The following is a 24,276-nucleotide window of genomic DNA, read 5'->3' as shown; positions in this document are numbered from 1 at the left end:
TCATTGCCCAGGTGTGCAGGGAAAAGGAAATTTATTTCCTGAAAAATACTTGAAGAGTATTGGGCCAGATAGCAAAAACAATGAATCCCAGGCTATAGAGTTAACTTTGCTGTCTAGGAATGAAGAAGAACTGAAATCTTGTCTAGGAATGAAGAAGAACTGAAATCTTGTGAAAATAAGAGCTCACCGAGGAAAGTGAGAAGATTCAGAAGATTAATTTGGAATGATCTGGGGTGGGGAGATGAAAATAAGAGATGTTATAGAGTCCTAGAATATTGAGCCTGGAAAAATTTCTAGAGGGCAAAGTGAAGTGACTTATATAAGGTGACACAATGATTTAGAGACTAGTTTAGAATTAGTACTAGATTTAGAGTTAGTGCTAGGATCCACATCTCCTCGCTCCTATACTTCCATGCCTTCTCTAGCAGGCCAGGCTGACTTTCTCTTAAAAGAGAATGTATTGGACTTTATCACTAGCTACTGGTTGGAGGGAGGACATCAAAGATGAGGGCATGATGCCTGAGAACTAGGAGGATGATGCTATTGTTGGAAAAATTATATTCTAGAGAAAGAAGAAATTTTATGTAATTCTCTATGTACTTTCTTTGTCTTTCTAGGTAATGCAGAGCGTGACCAAGCCATATGTATGTATTGTTGTCCTTTATTTCTTGAACAATTTAACTACTTTTTGTGAAATCCAGTTTCCAATTCCTTCTTTATTTACAGATTACCGATATTGGTATCCAAGGTGGGAAGTGCCCCGGCCAGTTGTCTGTGATCCACTATGCATATTTATTTTCTTTCTGAGAGTGCTATCTTTTTCACTTTGTGCCACAGTTGTTTTGATGATACAGTCTCAGTTTCCAAATATATTATTGGAAGAACAGATGTTATCTACCCCTGAGGTAAATGAAGTAGAGCCAGAAAAGGAAGAGGGGGAAGAGCAGGAGGAGGAAGAGGAGGACAAAGAGAAGGAGGAGGAGGAAGAGGAGGACAAAGTGGAGGAGGAGGAAGAGGAGGACAAAGTGGAGGAGGAGGAGGAAGAGGAGGGGTAAGATTTACCACCATCGTAGGACAAAAGCATAATACAAAAAAGGCAAAAACCCAAAAGACAAGAACACTGAGCTTTAACAAGAAAGAATATGTACAAACCACTATTGCAATACCTTTTATTCTCTTCTTTCTCATACTTATTCAACCAATTTAAATTTGGAAAACAAACAAAAGCATGTATTTTCTAGTAAGTATTATAAGGGAAGCTCTTGGACACTAAGAACGGATAAAGATGTGATGATAGAAATACTAAAAAATATTTGACCAGTCTAATTAATCTTAAGATTTCACTATGTCACCTGATGAAGGAGAGAATTTCTATTTCTTAAATGTGTTTCTATCTCTGTGTTTTAAATATTTTTTAAATGTGATAAGTTTTTTGAGGATTAAATAAGATTGTCCATGTAAGGTGCTCAGGACCATTTGAAGTTCAGGACGACCATTTAATCACTTGGTTTTGCTGTTTTATCATTACTGTAACAGTTCTTATTGGTGGTGGTGGTGTTTTCCATGTGATTTGAATGCATCTAATATCATTATTTGCCTTTGTTGTATATGTGTTTGGAATGGTTTAGATGGTACTTGTACATACTGTTAGGAGACAAATTTATTATTTCTACTTCATGTTACTATTTCGTTAAAGCCTTGCTGTAATTCTTTACTAGGCTATGTGATTTGTTGCCACCAAGGGCTAATAAATGTCAAAATTTAGCTGTGATTGAGCAATCTGGCTGCTTCCAAGTTTATGTGATAAAATAAAATAAATTTTTAAAAAGTTATTTACTTGTTATTCAATATGTATAGTAAACATTCATAAATTAGTAATATAAATTAACTACTTACCAGTTGTAAGACTAATAAATGAACTGAATAAAACTACCTAACATAGCAAAGTATGTAAAGTGGTATAAACTCTGTTTATCAACTCTCTTATGTTAAAAGCCTGTCCTTAAATGGGGCAAGATGAGAATTATACAAAAAAGCCCTGAACTATCCTCTGTTCAGTAGTTTCTGGTTTTTCGTTTGTTTTTTTCAAGAGCTCTGCTTTATATATATATATATATAAATTCACGTAATTATGTGATACCCAAAACCACTCTGTAAAGTTGATATTACTTCCATTTTTTAAATGAGAAAACTGACTTTGGATCTCTGAAGTGGTTCAACCTAGGACTGAGAAGAAATTAATCTACGAACATTCTGCTGCATTTATAAGTATAAATTCGTCCTGATACTGTGTTCCATTCCTGCTGTGACTAACTTGTTATATATCTAACTTCTGTTCTCCTACGTCTACTCTGCAACAGACTCTCTGGGTAATTTCATGGAATATGATTGCTCATGATGGTAATGAGGCCACTTCAGCTTCCACCCCTTGGTTCCTGGTCCCATGTAGTCTTCCTCTAGGCAATATCGAGTATTGCCTTTAAGCTGGCATGTTAGCTGCACCTGCAAAAGACCATCCCAATGCTTTATCAAGCCAGAAGTTTCTACATGAAGTGATGTGTAATTCAACCAGTGAATTCCAAATCAGGGCCTCCCTTCTGAAAATCCTTCATTGTGAAGTGAGACCTCTGATAGGATGCTAGTTTGTGTGGTATCCTATTCCTGTGGATCAGGCACTCAGGAAACCCACACATGGTGGTGTTAGTTAAGACTCTGAGGGCAAGAAAGTTAAACCCATACCCAGAAAAGATGTCAGAATAGGTATCTATTCCAATGAAGACAAACCACTGGCTTTTGCAGGATGGAAGGAGCCCAAGATAGTCAACTTGCCACCAAGTGCCAATTGGTCTGCCCTAGATCCTCTTATTTCTGATCTTTCAATCCTTTTCCTTCTCAACACCCAACCTCTGGCCCAGCATTTGCTACTGTCCATATTGATTCTCATCTCAGGCCACTTATTCTTCCATACAAAGTGGATGAGCAGGTATACCATTGAAAGCTCCACCTTGAAGATTTTCCCTCTCCACTATCTTTCAAGGACCCACTCCCCCCCCCCCCCCCCCCCGCCGAGTATGGCTGTAATGCAGCCATTGTCCATTTTTAGCTTACACCAGCATGTCGAACCAACCAATTGATAAACTAAGATTTGGATTTTTTTCGTTACCTTTATTTGAAGGTATAGGAACCCCTTCAATATAGTCATAGGTGTGAGCTGAGAAAGGGGGCTGGTATAACTATGCTGGGTGAAATGGAGGTCTAGGTTGTCTGCTCACTCATGCCTTCTGGTCCTGCTTGGATTTGACCCCATGATGATACTTTGGTTTGATGTCAAATCACATCCTGCATCTGATATTTGCCCAAATGTGTGGATACTCCCGTTTTCAAGTATATAGTCCTTCAAGTACATGTCCATAGGTCCCTTTTGTGAAGTACTAGGGAAATCTTTAAAATGCATACTAGTGGCTTTCTCCTGGGAACTCAGCCACCTCTTCAGTTGACGGTTTCCAGGTGTGAAAACTGGCCCATTCCAGTAACTAAGCACGGGATCATGATTTCTTACCGGTCGCTCCCATGGGCCACTACTGAAACCAACTGTGCCAGTTTAGATCCTCCTGAATGTAATGTCAAGACAGAACTAGAAGTATAAGAGATTTCTTAGGTGATGCCTGTAAAAATGGAGGCATCAATACAATATGGGAAGAGGTAGAAAAAAGAGTCACTTGACAGTGAAGAAATCTGACAAACACTGCCTGAGCTAAGTGAGCAAGGTCAATATCACCAGTGGTAAGTCAGGTTACTAGCATATTTCCCTGCTATGGTATGACAAAAATGGCATTTTACCTCTAGTCTTCTTCCCGAGAACATACAGTCCAAGACTAATCATGAGAAAAACATCAAACAAATCCCAATTACGGGACATTCTATAAAATACAGACCAGTACTCCTAAAAACTGTGAAGGTCGTCAAAAACAGGGAAAACCTGAGAAACCATCACAACCAAGAGGAGTCTAAGCTTAGAAGCAAGACTACTAAGTGTAATGTGGTATCCTGAATGGGATCCTAGAAAATAAAACAGGCATCAGGTGAAAACTAAGAAAATCTGATTAAAGTGTGGACTTTAGTTAATAACAATGTATCAAAATCGGTTCATTAATTGTGACAAATATACTGTAAAATGTTAATAATGGGAACAGTAGGTTTGGAGTGTATGGGAACTCTCTGTACCGTCTTCACAATTTTTCTGTAAATCTAAAATTGTTCTAAAATAAAAAGTATTTTAAGAAAATAAAAAAAGAATACTTTGTGGCACATGAAAATTTTATACAGTTCAAATTTCAGTGTCCATAAATAAAGTTTTATTGGAACACAAACACACAAAGGGCTGGGAGAGCACGAGTGGGCAGGGAAAGCCTTCAGAGTACCGTGCATATCTGACACCTGTGAAATTCAGTTGGAGGAGGCTCAGACTGCAAGGCAACTCTGAGAAAATCTCAGCCCACACAAAGGGGAGCTGTGATGCAAAAATCCCCCATGGAGATCTTGCATGTTGGGAGAAGTAGGTGTTGGGCAGAAATGGCTTGTTAGGGCTGTTGTGCTCAGTCATTGACTGGGGTTGTCCTGGAAAAGTATAGCCTTGGCTGAGACGCTGTGGCAGATTCCAACGTTGCTGCTGCTGATGGCTCTCAGCTAACTGCACTCCTCATGGCAGGTTCCATCTTTTGTTTTTTTAACTACCTTTTCACTTTAAAGTTTATTTTTTTTATTGAGGTAACATTGGTTTATAACATTATATAAATTTCAGGTGTACATCATTGTATTTTGATTTCTGTGTAGACTACATCATGTTCACCATGCAAAGACTAATTATCATCTGTCACCACACACATGTGCCCTTTTACTCCTTTCACCTTCCCCCTCCCCCTTCCCTCTGGTAACCACCAATCTAATCTCTATCTTTGTGCTTGTTTTGTTGTTGTTGTTGTTTTTCTCTTCCACTTATGAGTGGAATCATACAGTATTTGGCTTTCTCCATCTGACTTATTTCACTTAGCATAATACCCTCAAGATCCATCCATGATGTCACAAACTGCAAGATTTCATCTTTTTTTATAGCTGAGTAGTATTCCACTGTATCTATATACCACATCTTCTTTACCCATTCATCCATTGGTGGGCACTTATGTTGTTTCCAAGTCTTGGCTATTGTGAATAATGCTGCAATTAACATACGAGTGTGTATATCTTTTCGAATTAGTGTTTTCATGTTCTTAGGATTAATCCCCAGAAGCAAAATAGCTGGATCATATGGTGGTTCTACTCTTAATTTTTTGAGGAATCTCCATACTGTTTTCCCTAGTAGCTGCACCAGTTTACTTTCCCACCAGCGGTGTATGAGGGTTCCCTTTTCTCCACATCCTCTCCAACTCTTATTTCCTTTTTTAATTATAGCCATTCTGACGAATGTGAGGTGATATCTCATTGTAGGTACGGGGTTCTTTTTCTATTCTCTTTTCAAATTATTTTTTTATTGAAGTCATAATAGCTTACAACATTGTGAAATTTCGCTTGTACATTATTATTTGTCCATCACCATATAAAACCTCCCCTTCACCCTTTGTGCCCACCCCCCAACTCACTTCCCCCTGGTAACCACTGAACTGTTCTCTTTGTCCGTGTTTATACTAAGGTGATATCTTAGCATAGTTTTGATTTGCATTTCTCTGATGATTACATATGTTGAACATTTCTTCACGTGCCTGTTGACTCTCTGTGTATCTTCTTTGGAGAAAAGTCTGTTCATATCCTTTGCCCATTTTTTCATTGCGTTATTTGGTTTTTTTGTTTGTTGTTGAGTTGTATGAATTCTTTATATATTTTGGATATTAACCCCTTATCAGATATATGATTTGCAAAGATCTTCTTCCAGTTGTTAGGTTCTCTTTTCTCTTTGTTAATGGTTTTCTTTGACATGCAAGAGCTTTTTAATTTGATATAGTCCCACTTGTTTATTTTTTCTTTTGTTTCCCTTGCTTGAGGACACATGGTATTCAAAAAGATAGTGTTTCAGACCAGTGTTGAAGAGCATACTGCCTTGTATTTTCTTCTAGGAATTTTCTGGTTGCAAGTTTTACTTTAATCCATTTTGAGTTACTTTTTGTGTGTGGTGTAAGATAATGGTCTACTTTCATTCTTTTGCATGTGGCTGTCCAGTTTTCCCAACACTCTTTATTGAAGAGACTTTCCTTTTTCCGTTGTATGTTCTTGGTTCCTTTGTTGGAAATTAGCTGTCATAGATGTGTGGGTTTGTTTCTGGACTGTCAGTTCTGTTCCATTGATCCATATGTTGGTGTTTGTGTCAGTACCATGCTGTTTTGGTTGCTACAGGTTTATAGTATATTTTGAAATCAGGGATTGTAATACGTCCTGCTTTGTTCTTTTTTTTCTCAGGATTACCTTGGCTATTAGGGGTCTTTTGTTGTTCCATATAAAGTTTAGGCTTTTTTGTTCTATTTCCCTGAAGAATGTCATTGGGACTTTGATAGGGATTGCATTGAATCTGTAGATTGCTCAGGAAGTGTGGACATTTTAACTATGTTAATTCTTCCAATCCAAGAGCATGGAATATCTTTCCATTTCTTTGTGTCTTCTTCAGTTTCATTCAACAATGTTTTATGATTTTCAGTGTACAGATCTTTCACTTCTTTGCTCAAATTTTTTCCTGGGTATTTTATTCTTTTTGTTGCAGTTGTAAATGAGATTGTATTCTTAATTTCTCTTTCTGCTATTTCATTGTTAGTGTATAGAAACACAACTGATTTTTGTATGTTGATTTTGTACCCCACAACTTTGCTATATTCATTTATTATTTCTAATAGTTTTTTGTGAGTTCTTTAGGGTTTTCTCTATATAAAATCATGTCATCTGCAAATAGCAGCAGTTTTACTTTTTCCTTTACAGCTTGGAACCCTTTTGTTTCTTTTTATTGCCGGATTTCTCTGGCTAGGACTTCCAATACTATGTTAAATAAGAACGGCAAGAGTGGGCATCCTTGTCTCATTCCTGTTCTTGGAAGGATAGCTTTCAGTTTCTCACCACTGAGTATGATATAAACTGTGGGTTTGTCATATGTGGCTTTTATTATGTTGAGGTACTTTCCTTCTATACCCATTTTATTCAGAGTTTTATCATAAATGGATGCTGTATCTTGTCAAATGCTTTCTCTGCATCTATTGAGACGCTCATGTGATTTTTATTCTTCGTTTTGTTAATGTGCTGTATCATGTTGATTGATTTGTGGACGTTGAACCATCCTTGCATCCCTGGAATAAATTCCATTTGATCATGGTGTATGATCTTTCTAATGTATTGTTGGATTCGATTTGCTGGTATTTTGTTGAGGATTTTTGCATCTATGTTCATCAGTGATATTGACCTATAATTTTCTTTTTTGTGTTGTCCTTGTCTGGTTTTGGTGTAGGTTAATGTTGGCCTCATAGAATGAGTTAGGAAGCTTCCCTTCCTCTTCAGTTTTTTGGAAGAGTTTGAGAAGGATAGGTATTAAGTCTTCTTTGAATGTTTGGTAGAATTCACCAGGAAAGCCATCTGGTCCTGGACTTTTGTTTTTTGGGAGGTGTTTGATTACATTTCGATTTCCTTACTATTGATTGGTCTATTCAGATTCTCTATTTCTTCCTGATTCAGTTTAGGAAGGTTTTATGATTCTAAGAATTTGTCCATTTCTTCTTGATTACCCCAGTTTGTTGGCATATTGGTTTTCATAGTGTTCTCTTATAATCCTTTGTATTTCCGTGATATCCATTGTAATTTCTCCTCTTTCGTTTCTGATTTTATTTATTTGAGCCTTCTTTCTTTTTTGCTTTGTGAGTCTAGCTAGAGGTGTGTCAATTTTTAATCTTTTCAAAGAACTAGCTCTTAGTTTCATTGCTTTTTTCTATTTTTTTTTTGTAGTCTCTATTTCATTTATTTCTGTTCAGATTATTTCCTTCCTTCTACCGATAATTGAGCTTCCTTTGTTCTTTTTTCTACTTCCTTTAGATGTATTGTTAGATTGTTTGAGATTTTTCTTGTTTTTTGAGATAGGCCTGTATTACTATAAACTTCTCTCTTACTACCACTTTTACTGTATCCCATAAAATTTGGTATGTCATATTTTCATTTTCATTTGTCTCCAGGTATTTTCCTATTTCTTCTTTGATTTCTTTGTTGACCCATTAGTTTTTCAGTAGCATTTTGTTTGATCTCCACATATTTGTGGCTTTTAGAGTTTTCTTCTTGTAATTGATTTCTAGTTTCATATGGTCGTGATAAGGTAAAATGCTTGGTATTATTTCAGTCTTCTTAAAATTATTGAGACTTGTTTGGTGACCTAATATGTGATCTCTCCTGGAGAATGTTCCACGTGCATTCAGAAAGAACGTCTTTTCTACAGTTTTTGGATGGAGTGTTTTGTATATATTTACTAGGTCCATCTGCTCTAATATGTCACTTAAGGCCAATTTTTTAAATCGATCTTCTGTTTGCATGATCTATCCATTGGTGTAAGTGGAGTGTTGAAGTCCCCTACTACTATTGTGTTACTATTTCTCCTTTTTTGTCTATTAATAATTGCTTTATGTATTTAGATGCTCCTATGTTGGGGCCATGGATATTTACAAGTATTATAACCTCTTGTTGGATTGTTCCCTTTATCATTATGTAGTGCCCTTCTTTGTCTCCTGCGACAGTTTTTGTTTTAAAGTCTATTTTGTCTGATATTGAGTATTGCAACCCAGTTTTCTTTTCATTTCCATTTGCATGGAGTATCTTTTCCCATCCCTTTACTTTCATTCAGTTTGTGAGTATCTTTAGGTCTGAAGTGTGTCTCTTGTATGCAGCATACATACAGGTTGTTTAGTTTTATTCAGCCACCCTATATCTTTTGATTGGAGCATTTAGTACATTTACATTTAAAGTAGCTTGATAAGTATGTACTTATTGCCATTTTCTAACGTTTTTTCTGGATGTTTTTGTAGTTCTCCCTTCCTTCCTTCCTTCCTCCCTCCCTCCCTCCCTCCCTTTCTTGAAGATTAGCCCTGAGCTAAGACCTGTTGCCAATCTTCCTCTTTTTGCTTGAGAAAGATTGTCCCTGAGCTAACATCTGTGCCCATCTTCCTCTGTTTTGTGTGTGAGACTCCTGCCACAGCATGGGTTGATGAGCGGTGTGTATGTCTGTACCCAGGATCCAAGCCAAAGTGGAGCTTAACCGCTATGCCCCAGGCAGGCCCTTCTGTTCCTTTCTTCTTCTCTTGCTCTCTTCCATTGTGATTTGATGGCTTTCTTTAGTGTTGTGTTTGGGTTCCTTTCTCTTTTGTGTATTTGTTATAGGTTTCTGATTTGTGATTACCGTGAGGTTCTTATATAATAACCTATGTGAGTAGCAATCTATATTAAGTTAATGGTCTCTTAAGTCTGACCTCTTCACTAAAGCCCTACACTTTTACTCCCCCTCCCCACATTTTATGTTTTTGATACCATATTTTACCTCTTTTATTTTTGTATATCCCTTAACCTCTTATCATGGAAATAGATAATTTTAATACTTTTGTCTTTTGACCTTCACACTAGCTTTGTAGGTGGTTGATCCACTACCTTTTCTGTATATTTGCATTTACCAATGATATTTTGTCTTTGATAATTTTCTTATCCTATTTGCTGTCTTTTCCACTTAAACAAGTCCCTTTAATATTTCTTGTAAGGCCAGTTTAGAAGTGATGAACTCCTTTAGTTTTTGCTTGTCTGGGAAACTTTTTTTCTCTCCTTCCATTCTGAATGATAATCTTGTCAGGGAGAGTATTCTTGGTTGTAAGTTTTCTCCTTTCAGCACTTTAAATATATTGTGCCACTCCCCTCTAGGCTACAAAGTTTCTGCTGAAAAGTCAGTTGATAGCCTTGTGGGGTTTTGTTTGTACATAACTTGTTGCTTTTCTCTTTCAGGTTTTAGGATTCTCTCTTTGTCTTTAATTCTTGACATTTTAACCATAATGTGTGTTGGTGTGGGCCTCTTTGGGTTCATCTTGTTAGATAATCTCTATGCTTCCTGCACCTAGATGTCTGTTTCCTTCCCTATGTGTTAGGGAAATTTTCAGGTATTATTTCTTCAAATAAGTTTTCTACCCCCTTGTCTCTCTCCTCTCCTTCTGGAACACCTATAATGTGAATGTTAGTACACTTGATGTTGTCCCAGAGGTCCCTTGGACTGTCCTCATTCTTTTTAATTCTCTTTTCTTTTCTCTGTTTATCTTAGGTGATTTCCTCTACTCTGTCACCCAGATCACTGATCTGTTCTTCTGTGTCATCTACTCTGCTGTTGATTGCCTCTAGTGAATTTTTCATTTCCATTATTTTATTCTTCAGCTCTGATTGGTTCTTTTTTATATTTTCCAATTCTTTGTTGAAGTTCTCACTGTTTTCCTCTATTCTTCTCCCCATTTCAGTGAGCATCCTTATGACCATTAGTTTGTACTCTTTAGCAGGTAGAGTGTTTATCTCTGTTTTAGTTCTTTTTCTGAGAATGTGTCCTGTTCTTTTATTTGGAACATATTCCTTTGTCTCCTCATTTTGCCTGCTTCCTTGTGCTTATTTCTATGTATAGGTAGATCAGCTATATCTCCTAATCTTGAAAATGTGGCCTTATGTAGGAGATGTCTTATAGGGTCCAGCAGCATGCCCCCCTCTCATCACCAGTGCCAAATGCTACATGGTGTCCCCTATTGGGGCTATGTGTGCCTTTCTGTTGAGATGGGGCTGCTATTGCTGTTGGTGTATGGGTAGGCTTGGCCAGCCCCTGAGCTGGCTGGTTGTATGACCCAGCCACATATGGCTGCTATGGACACATTACTGGGCAAGGCAATCCCTTGGCACAGCTGGCTGCAAGGTCTAATAGCACACAACTATTGCTGTTTTGTAAGTTAGGTCCCCAGTGTGGCTTGTTGCTAGACGCAGGAGCTCACAATTGCTGCAGGTCTCCAGTGCAGCTCCTGCAGAGCATGGCTGTTGTGGGCCCTCTTTTGGGTGGGGCAGGCCTCTGACTAGATCTGGCTATGTTGCCCTGCAGTACACACCTGCCTCTGGAGGGCAGATGGGTGTAGCCAACGCCAGGTGTGGCAGCACATAATCCTTTCAGGTGTTGAAAGGTGGGGTAGATCCCCAGTGTGGCTGTTTACAATAGCCAGCAGCACAAGTCTGCTGCAGACTGACATGCCCCACCCTGCTGCAGAGGTCCCACACAGCCTTCCTATACCAACCCACAAATTCCCTGAGGGCTTCCTGGTGGGTGGGGCCAGCCCTTTGGACAGGCTGCCTGCCTTAGCTGTGCTCAGTTGCCTTGGGTGCTCTAGTGGGTGGGGCTGACCCCTGCACTAACAGGCTAGAGGAAGGAATCCAACTGGCAGCTGTGAGTTCTGTGTCAGCACAACTGCACTAGGTCACAGTAATGGCTGCTGCCTGTGTCTCAGTTTCTAGAGGGTGGGCCCAGCTGCCTCCTGCCTCTCTGGGATGCCTCTGAGCTTAGTAAGTGAGTCTCTTTTATCAATGGACTATGCACTTTCCTATCTGATGTTTTTGTGTTGCTTTCCAGATTGGGTGTATCTGTGTGTGGGCACTTTAAGAGCAGGCTTTTCCTTCTCTGAAGTTCTTTAGTTTTTCTCAGTGTATTCCCCATTGGTCTTCAAAGCCAGCAAAGCCAGGTATTATGGGATCTCATCTAGGTTGTGCTGAATCTAAAGGTTGAGATGCCCACTGTGGAGTTCAGATCCCCTGCTTCTCCGGTAAAAGCTTTGTCCCTTTGAGATGGCTCCTGGCTGTGAAGTTCTGAGGCTAGGGTGTGGTTTTTGTCTTCAGCATAGCTGTATCTCTGCCTCTTCCACCCCCATCAGTGCTGTCCCTTTTGTGGGGGTTCTTTTTATCCAGTTTCCAGATCTTTCTCAGAGGAAATTGTTCCACAGGTAGTCATAGATTTCTTGTGTCCATGGAAGGAGGTGAGTGCAGTTCCTGCTACACCGTCATCTTCCAGACTCCTCTGGCAGGTTCTATCTTGAAGGGAAATCTGAGGGATATGCCTCCATTTTGCCACAGTGAATTTAAGATTCGCTTGCTGTAACAGACGCTTCACATGGGTCAAATCATATATGCAGCAGATCTTACAGCTGTTAAGGTTTCACAGAGAAGATGGGGGGAAAGTAATTGTTAAAAAAAAAAAAAGAGAGAGAGAGTGGGATTTAAAGAGCCTGAGATTAAACTCTCTTCCATGAGGAAAATAATTCCTGGAGGATGAGATGAAAATTCCCGTCGACAGGCAGGCTGAAGCTGTATGATGGGGTTATGGTATAATGGCCAAAGGATCAGTAGCAAAGCTTTCCTGGATCTCTGAGCACTGGGCTCAGTGTACAGTACAACCCAGATCCTAGGGCAAGGATCATATGTCAATATTGAGGGGAGAGAAAGATGCAGTGGTGAGAGAGTGGAAGGGGTTAAACTAGCAAATTAGGAACAGATTCTGTTATGAGGAACATCAGAGCCCATTGTTGGTGTGGACGCTGTGAGTGAACAGGAAATTCTGCTGTGAGTGGCAGGAGTCTGCTGCCACTGAGAGAGTGAGGAAGGATTCATTAAGTGGGAACCTTGGAGTAATCGAAGCTGAAGACATAGGAAAGTTTTCAAATGCAGACCTGGTAGGGCATGATAGGAAACTGTACTTTGGGCAGAAACACATCTGGGAAGTGCTTCAGGGAACTCTGGGATCTTAGACCTAATAATCCTTGATCTAGCTACTCACCACTTCCCTTTGAAATGCAGTTATAGGCATTCTACTCGGTATTGGTTGAAACTATACCTACTAATGAGAGACTCCACTAGTTTTAAAATCAGAGATTCCAATAAGAACCTGAGCATTTTCAGAAAACCAGTTAAATAAAAAACAGGCAGCTTATCAAAGTGACCTGATTAAATGGAAATGGTATATTCAGAAACCTGTCTGTAAACAAGAGGAGACCACCTCCCTGAGGCCAAGACTGTCCCCATGAAATGATTTGCTTCTAACTTTGAAGGCTTGTGGCCCCCTATATGAGTTTCTATATTCAGAAAAAGAAAAAAAAATGATGAGGCTTGGTTTATGGATGGCAATGCTTGGTTAATGGAGGAGACTTGTTTCTGAAAGAATGCCAGCTAACAGAAAACTTGTAAAAGAAAAAAATATGGGATATGTCAGCAAAATGGACAGAGTTATATACAGTGTGGGTAGCATAACCCCTACTGAGATAAGTAGATGACAGCTAGCTAGCTAGAGATAGATAGATAAATAGATAGATAGATAGACAGATAGATAGATAGATTTATATATACATATAATGACTCAGTCAATGACCAGTGGTCTAACCATTTGTTTTGACATGTGGAACTCAGGGAATAAGACTTAAAAATACCAACATTTGGGGGCTGGCCCAGTGGCTTAGTGATTGAGTTCACATGCTCTGCTTTGGTGGCCTGGGGTTCACAGGTTTGGATCCCAGGCATGGACCTACACACTGCTCATCAAGCCATGCTGTGGTGGCATCCCACATACAAAATAGAAGAAGATTGCCACAGATGTTAGCTCAGGGACAATCTTCCTCAAGGAAAAAGAGGAATATTGGCAACAGGTGTTAGCTCAGGGCCAATCTTCCTCAAACACACACACACAAAATACCATCATTTGGATGCTGGGCTTAAAGGAAAAACCATGAGCTCTTTATCTGAAAATATGGATTAGTCTTGTCCATGCCCTTCAGTCACATTCAGAGGAAGAAAGTACTAGTGATTGAGACAAGATGTATTTATTTGTGTGTGCTTTGGCAGTGTTAGGTCCCTGAGATGAGAGTGCATGGGGCTGTAAGCTAAGTTTCAATAGACACATTTCTAGAAATTGCTCGTTTCTTGGGATTGTCCAGCTTGTAACTAGCCAAAGATGTATTTATGTTTTAGTCAGTAAACAGATCCCAAGGTTACATGGCTCATCACCCTTGGGAGCAATAAGTGATAACTAGTTTTTCTGTGGTATGGACACTTTTTTTGGTTTTGACTTTGTGACTGAGCCTTGACAAAGACAAAAAGATAAGACTATCCACAAATACAGACCCAAAGTTATATATCAACAGATCAGGAAATAGCGTCTTCTAGCACAGTAAATACACAATATGAAGGAGCAGGAAATGTAATGTGAAGTGATCCTTTCGATAATTCATAACCACAAAGCATAGGAATAAATGAAAATGGGCATTTTAAGCAATTATTAGACAAAATAAGGGGGGTGATAGAGTATTAAGAAGTAGTGTTCCAGATTAAAAGAGTGTGTTTCAACTCACATTAAAAGGCAATAAAGGTAGATCACCAGTTGAATTATTTCTAAGAGGTGGAGTTGAGGGGGTAGAGATGAAAGATGTAACTCAAAGTGTAATTACCTAAGTAATTTTTTAGATAATTTTTATTCCAGTCATTATTTTAAGAGCAGAGATTCAGTTATGTGTCTCCAAGATAGGAACAGTAGAATTCCAGTAATCTGTGACTTGTTATACAAATGTGACTGCTAGAATTTCATTAATAATGTTGATGGGCTGGATCAGCCCTGCTTCTCATGACTGAGGCAGATCTGTTGCTTATAGTGTCCTTCCCCAGGGCGCTGGGCGGGGGGCGGGGAACTCCACAGACACCGTGACTGCAGGTTGGAATGAACAGAGGGAAGAGTTTGGTCGTGCCATATTTGCTGCTCACTATTTGGAGTATTTCTCAAAGCTGTCTCCTCTCATAGGGCAAAGGAAAGATGCAGATGGAGAGAAAGAAAAGAGCTAGCAGCATCAGGCAACCCTATATTGGCATTTAAAGAAGAGTAGAGAACAGGAGAATGTGCTGTTAGCATTCTTACTCTATGTGTCTGTACCCCTTAAGGAAGGATCTTGAGAGGAGACTCCAGCACTGATCCAGTCATCCCGAGCCTATTGCTGTAGACTTGGATAAAGGCTATCCTGTATGGGCAATAATAAATGAACATTGTGGATGTGGCCGATTCCTAATGGGATACTTATAATTTGGGAATAGAAGTGGGAATAATAGGTTATTTAATCGGTGTTGAGTTTTTCTCCTTAGAACCCAGGCAAAAATTTACCTGACCAAACAGCCAGCCAGACTATGAACAGAAATGCAAAACAGATACCATGTTTTGGAATGTATCAAGGTATTGAAATTTATACCAACTTCCTAAATATAATGGAAAAGATCTAAAGTGGCTTACTCTACATAAATGACTACGTGACACTCTACATACGTACTCTGCAGAAATGACTACATGACACTCTACATGCGTACTCTACGTGAATGACTACATGACGCTCTACATACGTACTCTGCATAAATGACTACATGACACTCTACATACTTACTCTACGTGAATGACTACATGACACTCTACATACTTACTCTACATGAATGACTACATGACACTCTACATACGTACTCTACGTGAATGACTACATGACACTCTACATACGTACTCTACATAAATGACTACGTGACACTCTACATACGTACTCTGCATAAATGACTACATGACACTCTACATGCGTACTCTACATGAATGACTATGTGACACTCTACATACGTACTCTGCATAAATGACTACATGACACTCTACATACGTACTCTACATGAATGACTACATGACACTCTACATACGTACTCTGCATAAATGACTACATGACACTCTACATACGTACTCTACATGAATGACTACATGACACTCTACATACGTACTCTACATGAATGACTACATGACACTCTACATACTTACTCTACATGAATGACTACATGACACTCTACATACGTACTCTACGTGAATGACTACATGACACTCTACATACGTACTCTGCGTGAATGACTACATGACACTCTACATACGTACTCTACGTGAATGACTACATGACACTCTACATACGTACTCTACGTGAATGACTACATGACACTCTACATACGTACTCTACATAAATGTGCATAAGCAAAATGACATTGCTTTTGTAGATGGCTTCTAAGTCCTATATGAAAAATAGTCTTGATATAACATGGTGCAATGATAATTGGTTTAGGAGCCATGAACCAGAATTTTAAAAAAACTAATTTTTATGAATCAGAGATATAATAAAGAAAAGGCAGTAAAATGGAAGCCCATGAAGAGTTTCTGTTTCTGGATCCTGGCCAAGAGTGACAGGTGCAGAAGCTTTGTGAACATGGACAATGTAAACTTAAAAGGTTTTGAGACAGTGGGTTTATATGCAACTATTCCATACAAATAGCCAGAACTATTATTAATGCTAGGAATTATGGGAGCAAATGTCCATAGTTAGACAATGGCTGGGGATTCTGGGATCACAGTTTAGGGAAGCACAAAACTAGACTCGCTTTGGGACAGCAGTGACAGGCAAGCCATTATTAGACCTTGTGAGCTGAGATATAACCCAGGTGAATGGTTCTCAGGCCCATTCTATTTTCCCACTGGTGGGAGTAGACTTACTGACTGATAATGCCTCTGTTGGGAACCAAGTCTCATTGGATCATGTGTTATTATATTAATAAAATATGTCTAAATCCCTTTTAATGGCTGCAAAAATTTCTACTGCGTGAATGCTGTCTGTATGACCTGCCTGCCTCCTTTTATTGACGTTCCTGTTCTTTCAAACACATTACATGAATGGCAGTGGCTCTTGATCTTCCTGCTCAGAAGGAGATTCCCCATGACTTCAGTTCATTTCCAGCCTTGGGGGACATGGGAGGCAGTTCTCCCTTTACACCATGTCTCCATGTAAGTCCATAAAGTGTGGATAAAAAAGTCTAGGACTGTTTATTTGAAAGTTTTCTACAAGTGACCAGTGGTTAGGAGAAGAGCGCAGGCACAGCTGGTCCTGAGTCTCTCCCGCTTTGCTCGCTGGTCTCCTCTGTCCTTTCCTCCATCTCCTTTTGTTGTGAGTTGCCGCTCTGTCTCTCTCCTCAGCCCAGGGCCTCCTTCTAGGGCTGACTTATCCAGGAGGCACCGCAGGCAAGGGCCTAGGGCCACTACACTTTTAGGGACCCACGAAAATGTTTTAATTTTAATTTCTTTTAAAATCAAAAGAAAAATTAATACAATGATAACATATAACGATGCTTCCAGCCTGGATTATATTCTTCTTCATACCAACAGTTATAAAATATAATTTTTAGTATTTTTTATGGCAGAAGGGGCCTATGAAGGTAAAGCATAGGGACCAGCCCTGCTTGGACTAAGTTGGTGATTTATTTGAGTCTTTGGTGTGAGTTAGGGGCACAGAATTATCCTCCGAGATACACATGAGAAAAAAAAAGGGAGAGTGAATAAGACTAATACTTTGAGATCAAGCCCTGCCACAAACACATGTATCTGAGCACTTGTCCAATTATTTTCTTGGAATAATTGTAAAAACTGGGATGTCACGGTATACAAATGTTGCAGGCATCTGATTTGTTTTACCACAGTCACCTTTCAGAAAATGTTAACAATTCATACTCCTATGACCAGTGGATGAGGGTGCCTAGTTCTCCACCTCCTGTTCAATGTGGACTCCTGTTCAATGGGGAATACTATTATTCTTTTTCCTCTTTGTGAATCTGACAGAGTACAAACGCCATCTCCATATTTTAACTTTTTTTTTTGGTGAGGAAGATTGGCCCTGAGCTAACATCTGCTGCCAGTCTTCCTCTGTTTTGTATGTAGGATGGCTTGATGAGTGGTCTGTAGGTCTGCACCCAGGATCCAAACCTGCAAACCCGGGCCCGCCGAAGCGGAGTGTTTTAACTCAACCACGAAACCACTGGGCCCACCCCTTAACTTTCTTTTAATGCTAGTGAAGTAGGACTTCTTTTTCATGTGCTTATTGGCTGTTTCAGTTCTTTCATTGTTTGCCTGTACATTTTCTTTGCCCATTCCTCAGTTAGAGTTTTCATTGTTTTCTCACTGATAAGTGACAATGTATATATTTAAGAACGATAACCATGCTACATCATATGGGTTGCAATATCTGTTCCCAGTTTCTCACTTGCTTTTATATTTGTCTGTCGTTTTGTTTAGAACCTCTCTGTGGGAGGAAAGATGGCTGTCAGTAACCCCAGGCCTAGCTCCTTTATCTCACAAACAAGGAGAGACGATCTGCCTTACTAGCTGCAGCCCAAAACACAGGAAGGACTCCACATGGTTTAGCCTGGGTCCTGCTCTAGTTCTTTACCAAGCACCATACCCAGAGAATGCAGAGAAAGCTCAAGCAAGACTCTGATTGGCCCGATCTAGGATGTGTGGCCGTTCCAGTCTGTGGAGATGGAGGAGCAGGCACTGTGCTTGACAGCCAAACCACGGCTACACGGAGCTGGTGGGTGGGAAATTGTTCCTGATGCAGAAACCAGAAACAGTGTAGTTACCACAGTTAATTACAGCAGTGTGCCACAGCAATTGTTCCCAAATTGATAGCCAGTTGTCTGGAAATCATGTTTTGAATAATCACTTAATCCCCAAATATGTTTGGACAGATACCAGGACAAAAATTCTGACCAAATACCATTTTGAATTTGAAATTTCAGCACTTGAAAATGCTGAATTACAGTTAAACTTATTTCTTTACTATATACTACAGGAGTTCCCAGAGCCTTTGATAGGCTAAATATGAATTAAGGATCTCTAAACTGTGTATAGAATATGAAGTTTTTCACCCTTATTATCATCAAGCACTTTCTCACATATCTGCTCTGTTTTCAAGAGAATATAGTTTGGTAAAATGCTGCCATATATTAAATTTTTATAAACACTTGCATTTATTTTTGGACTTTTTACTTTATTCCATTGATCTGTTTTGTTAGGTTAGTGGTAAGAAATGGATTATGCTGATGTGATGGTTAATTTTATGTGTCAGTTTCTGGGCTAAAGGATGGTAAAACATTATTTCTGGGTATGTCCATGAGAATGTGTCCAGAAGATAATTAGCATTTGAATCATCAGATGAGTAAGGAAGATCCCCTCCCCAGTGTGAGTAGGCCCCGTTCAATATTGTTGAGGGCCCAAATAGAACAAAAAGGTGGAGGAAGGACAAATTCACTCTCTGTTGAGCTGGGACACCATCTTCTCCTGCCCTTGGCCATCAACGCTCCTGGTTCTCCAGCCTTCAGACTCAGACTGGGACACACACTCTTGGCTCTCGTGGTTCTCAGGCCTTCTGACTTGAACTGAGACTACAACACCAGCTCTCCTGGGCCTCCAACTTGCAGATGGCAGATCATGAGATTTCTCAGCCTCTGTACTCACGTGAGCCAATCCCACATAATAGATAGATCTCTTTCTATATATCTATATATGTCCTATTGGTTCTCTTTCTCTGGAGCACCCTGACTAATATAACTGAGATGCTGTTAACCAAGAGACCTAAGAATATCATCCATCTCACTCCTCTGCCTGCCCTTGACACACACTCCCCAGCTGCATGAGAATTATGCAAGGCAAAGTAATACTTTACTGTTAGCAAGGGCTTTGTCCCCAACCCCCCGCTAGAGAACAATAGTGAGCTTGATTAAGCCATGTCCAACTATGGCCTGTGTGCTCTCCCACCCCAGTACCTAACCCTGGATCTCAGGGTTTACCATAGAGTGGAATTGAAAGCCATACCTGCCGCACCAGAGGAAAGAGAAGCAAAGGAATGTAGCAGATGTACATCCCAGGCCTATCCTATGTGAGTAACGATAAAAGTGTTACAAACTCCAGGAGGAGCTGCACCCAGACATGGAAGAAAAATAGAGAAGAGATCACAGCCCGGGTCATTATGACTTTTTATTTCCTTTGAATACTCCACTCCAAATAACAGGACCCAGTCAGTTCGATGGAATATGACAAACTGAGTTTAGTATATCTGCTACAGGTGGAAGGAGAGGGCTAGAATGAATATGAGGAGCTTGAACTCCTCATAGAGGCTGGTTAGTTCATTCTAACTCCAGTAAGATCCTTTTTATTATTATTATCGTAATCTAGTACATTTTCTCATCTCTCGTAGAGAAATCGCTCCTCATTTTTTCTTTTTTCAATTTTATTTTTTTGCTATTCTCACTTTTCCATGAACTCTGGGATCATTTTGTCAAATTGTTAGAAAATCACGTTAATATTTTTCATTGGGATTATTGTAATTGTGGTTGTGTTCGATTTGTGATTTAAATTAGTGAAAATTGACACTTCTCGGAGCGGTTTTCTAATTTAGGAAACTAGCTCCATATTTACTCAATTTATTTGTGTACTGTCATTTATTTCTTAGTTGCTTTCCTCTAAGGACACTTTTTGTGCTCTGCCTCTCAGCTGCTGCTTTTCTTCCACTATTTTTTTCATTTCTTCCCTAACCCTTCTCCCCCACATTCCTTGCTCTTTCTTCTCCTCCCGGTGTGATGATACATTCTTGTATTACAACAAGTTTGTCTAAGTGTATGTATGTATTTGACTCAACAGCTTAACAGTTTTATAATTTATATGTAATAATTAGGACTTAAATAAATTTATTAACTAGTAGGTTATTTAATGTCAAAGAACTTTTGCATAAAATTTCCTTTGTATCTATTTTAATGCTAAATTTGTTATTTATATTCCAATAAAACTATGAACATCAATTGTATTAAACATTTATTACTCTCCTTAAAAAACAGACTATAATGCAGCTTTAGTATTGATGTATTCTGTTGAACTGTTAACATAACTTAAAAGCAAGACAAATAGTATCTTTGTAAATAGAATGATTAAAAACTTTATCCTATTCTAAAACCTTGATACTTTCGATTAAGTCCTTCTTTACTTTTTCTGCTTCTGATTCCTTTACAGAGGTGTAGTAATGCGTATTTTGTTGCCCTCCCAGGCTGACAGCCTTCCTATAAGCAGGCTCTATTCATTGCTGTCCTCTCAAATTCTGTCAATCAGGATGTTGATTTCAGGAATAACCATCACCAAAATCCGGGTTAGATGACATATTAGGTTTCCTAGGGCTACAAATACCACAAACTGAGCGAGAGAAACTTATTCTCTCACATTTCTCGAGGCCCGAAGTCCAAAAGCAAGGTGTTGGCTGGGCCATGTTCCCACTGAAGCCTCCAGGACATGATGCTTCCTTGCTCTTGCAGCTTCTAATAGCCCATGGCATTCCTTGGCTTGTGGCAGCCTCACTCCCATCTCCGCCTCAGCTTCACATGGTCTTCTGCTCTCTGTGTCTGTCTGTGTCTTCATGTAGCATTCCCCTCTCTGTATCTCTTCTCTACTTATAAGGGCCCTGGTCATATTGGATTAGGGCCTATCCTAACCACCTCATCTTAACTTGATTACATCTGCAAGGACTCCATTTCCAAATGTCATTCTGAGGTACAAGAGGTTAGTATTGAACGTATCTTTTGGAGGGACTCAACCTAATCCGTAATAGGTGCCTTGTCTGGGGATGCTGGTATCTCTCCTGTGGTAACTTATTTTTCTGCCTCCTATGCAAAGCAGAAACTAGCTCTCTCCATTGTATCTCCAGTAGGATATAGGCACGATCCCTTTCCTCCTTTTTCCTCATACTTGGAGTGTGGATGCGAAGCCATAGATGGAGCAGCCGTCTTGTGACTGTGAGATAAGAGGCATGAATGGAAAAGCCACATGCTACGGATGATGGAGCAGGAAAACAGGAAGAGAAGGAAATATTGACATCTTGTTGCTATGGCACCAGCCCTGGACTCCCCACCTTGGACTTATTATTATTTTAGAAAGATTATACCCCATTGTAGTTGTCACTGTAGATGAGTTTTTGTGCAACGAGTACACCTTCCCTCCCTTCAAAAACAACCTCGAAACAGTGCAACTCAAAATGAAACAGCTATATTAATGGACTGCTTCCTCAGGCCTAACTGCTCATGCAAATCTATGAAGTCAATCATGCTTAGTAGCGATGGAGGATTGGCATATCTGAGCGGCTCAACACAAGCAGATAGCATCTTTTTTTAAATAACAAATAGTGTATATTTTAGTTCTATTTTTCTTGTTCTTTCTGTTTTAAGTCAGTGTGATCTTCCACATTTTCACACCTACTAGTAAGGTTGTTAAGTCCAGTCTCGTTGGTGACAGATGTCCTCCTTACTAAAGGACTGTCAGCACCAACCCACCTGTGCACGTGTGTGATGGTGTTTTGCTTCATCTTTGCCAACTTTAATTTCAGATATCAGTGACCTCAGACACTGCCCAGAGCAGAGTTCCCGTTTGGTTTCTGATCTGGCTGGCTACTTCTCAGTCCTTTCTCTGCCTCACTCAGCTTTCCTGATACTGACTTTGGCCTAAGTTCTTAACCCTTCTTTTAACTGGCAGCCCCATGGAATCCTGGCTGAGCCTTCCTATATTGGGTTAATGAAAATGGTAATCCGCTAGCAAGACTGAGCAAGAAGAAAAAGAGAGAAAACAAAAGTTGCCAATAGCAGGAATAAAACAAAGGACACTAATGGAGGCCCTTGAGAAATTAAAAGAATAGTAAATGAATATAACAACTAACTTTTTGTCAAAAGATTCAACAGTTTCAATGGAATATGCAGGTTCTTTAATGAGTCTACTTCCAAAATCAACATGAGAATAAAGAAAAAAATATGAATAGCCTCATGTCAAAAATTGTGAAAGGTCTGAGACTGTATCCTGCTTGCAAGCTAACAAGCTGGTCAGTCGCAGTTTCAAAGATACTGAAAGAAAATACGAGACTTGGGTGAGAGACAAAGGACAGTATTTTCCTTACAGCAATGGTAATGAGTTAAAGCTTTTAAAAATATTTCTATTTCTTAAATTTTATTTATATTAAAGATATACATATGCATAATTTAAGAAATCAAGTAATTCTATAAGGCCTGTAATAAAACAGTTGCCCCTGGAACCACAGCTGACAGGACATGCTTTAGAAGATGCTTTAGGGGCCGGCTCCGTGGCCGAGTGGTTAAGATCGCGCGCTCCGCTGCGGCGGCCCAGGGTTCGGATCCTGGGCGCGGACATGGCACTGCTCGTCAGGCCACGTTGACGCGGCGTCCCACATCCCACAACTAGAAGGACATGCAACTGAGATATACAGCTGTGTACAGAGGGGGTTTGGGGAGACAAAAGCAGAAAAAAAAAGAAAAAAAGATTGGCTACAGTTGTTAGCCCAGGTGCCAATCTTTGAAAAACAAAAAGGAAAAAAAAAAAGAAGATGCTTTAGCATAGAAGCCACAAGCGGAAAACAGGAAAGAAAAAAATTGAGAACTAAAACATTCAACGGAAACAGCAAAATAGCTGTTGAAACCACCATTTCCTTTGGATTGAGCAAGTTTAAAGTAATTTTCTTCTTAGAAATGAGGGATTAACTAAGCTAAAAATGTGGAACTAGTTGAATAGTGTAAACATTGATTGTGTAAGTCTCAAGGCTATAAAATTATATTGGCTACATTATCTCTTGGACCATTTATGTCTTGTATTCCTACCTGTAAACATTCAGGTTGTGTTCAGATGCCAAACAAATTTAACTCATGAATGACTGAATCTACAACATTATTCAGTATGATGTAAGCACTTCATTAACACAAGCACTAAGCTATTAATATTTGTTCGTTTCTGCCTGTTTATTGCTTTAGAAAGTACATTTATCCTGTTTGAATTTATAATGATTTTTTAAATTAGGCCATCACAATTATCTTAGGATATTTGATGTACTATAAATGAGGACTAAATATTCAAAATAAAATGTGGAAAAAATTATTTAAATGTAATTTTTTTTAGAAAAATCAAAGGGAAAATTTAGAAATTGGGTTCTTTTATTCTCATATTTAACAAATGTTTAACTGAAATTTGCAACAATGGACTAATTCTTTGAAACAGGAAAGAATAAAACGTGTTGCTTGAAGAGATTGGCATAATTTTTTAACAAAGTTAAGAAGTCATACAAAACAGCATATTTCACTTTACATTTGACATTCAAAGTAAAGAAGGTCATTAAAATATATAAATATCAGGGCTCTTCATCAATTTTCCCAAGGTATCTTATATTCCTGTGACATTTAAATCAGTCTCTTTTTTTCCAGTTGTTTTATTGAGGTCTTATTGGTTTATAACATCATGTGATTTAGAGTGCACATTATTGTTTATCAATTTCTATATAGACTGCATCATGCTCACCACCAGAAGTCTAATTTTTA

General features: G+C 39.1%; 2 protein-coding genes across 9 annotated transcripts in view; both read left to right on the top strand.

The window, feature by feature from the left end:
- GLIPR1L2 (GLIPR1 like 2) overlaps positions 1 to 1,226 on the top strand; it is a 39,252-nt gene extending 38,026 nt beyond the window's left edge. Inside the window, exons 5-6 of the mRNA XM_014841487.3 lie at positions 618 to 644; positions 727 to 1,226. Of these exons, the coding sequence (XP_014696973.1) occupies positions 618 to 644; positions 727 to 1,055 (356 nt within the window). The 3' untranslated portion in view covers positions 1,056 to 1,226. The remainder of the gene's footprint in view (positions 1 to 617; positions 645 to 726) is intronic.
- A 10,150-nt stretch (positions 1,227 to 11,376) lies between these two features.
- Positions 11,377 to 24,276, top strand: part of GLIPR1 (GLI pathogenesis related 1) — a 46,588-nt gene continuing 33,688 nt past the window's right edge. For 2 of the 8 annotated variants that reach the window (XM_070507312.1, XM_070507311.1), the window contains exon 1: positions 11,423 to 11,568. In XM_070507312.1, the coding sequence (XP_070363413.1) occupies positions 11,554 to 11,568 (15 nt within the window). In that variant the 5' untranslated portion in view covers positions 11,423 to 11,553. Of the gene's footprint in view, positions 11,573 to 24,276 lie in introns of all 8 variants that reach the window. The other 6 variants (XR_011502716.1, XM_044747920.2, XM_014841504.3 and 3 more) reach the window with 5 other exon arrangements.

The sequence above is a fragment of the Equus asinus genome, chromosome 4, assembly GCF_041296235.1.
Source record: "Equus asinus isolate D_3611 breed Donkey chromosome 4, EquAss-T2T_v2, whole genome shotgun sequence".
Taxonomy (NCBI): domain Eukaryota; kingdom Metazoa; phylum Chordata; class Mammalia; order Perissodactyla; family Equidae; genus Equus; species Equus asinus.
The sequence above is the reverse complement of the archived record's forward strand: the minus strand, read 5'-3'. Positions and strand labels throughout refer to the sequence as shown.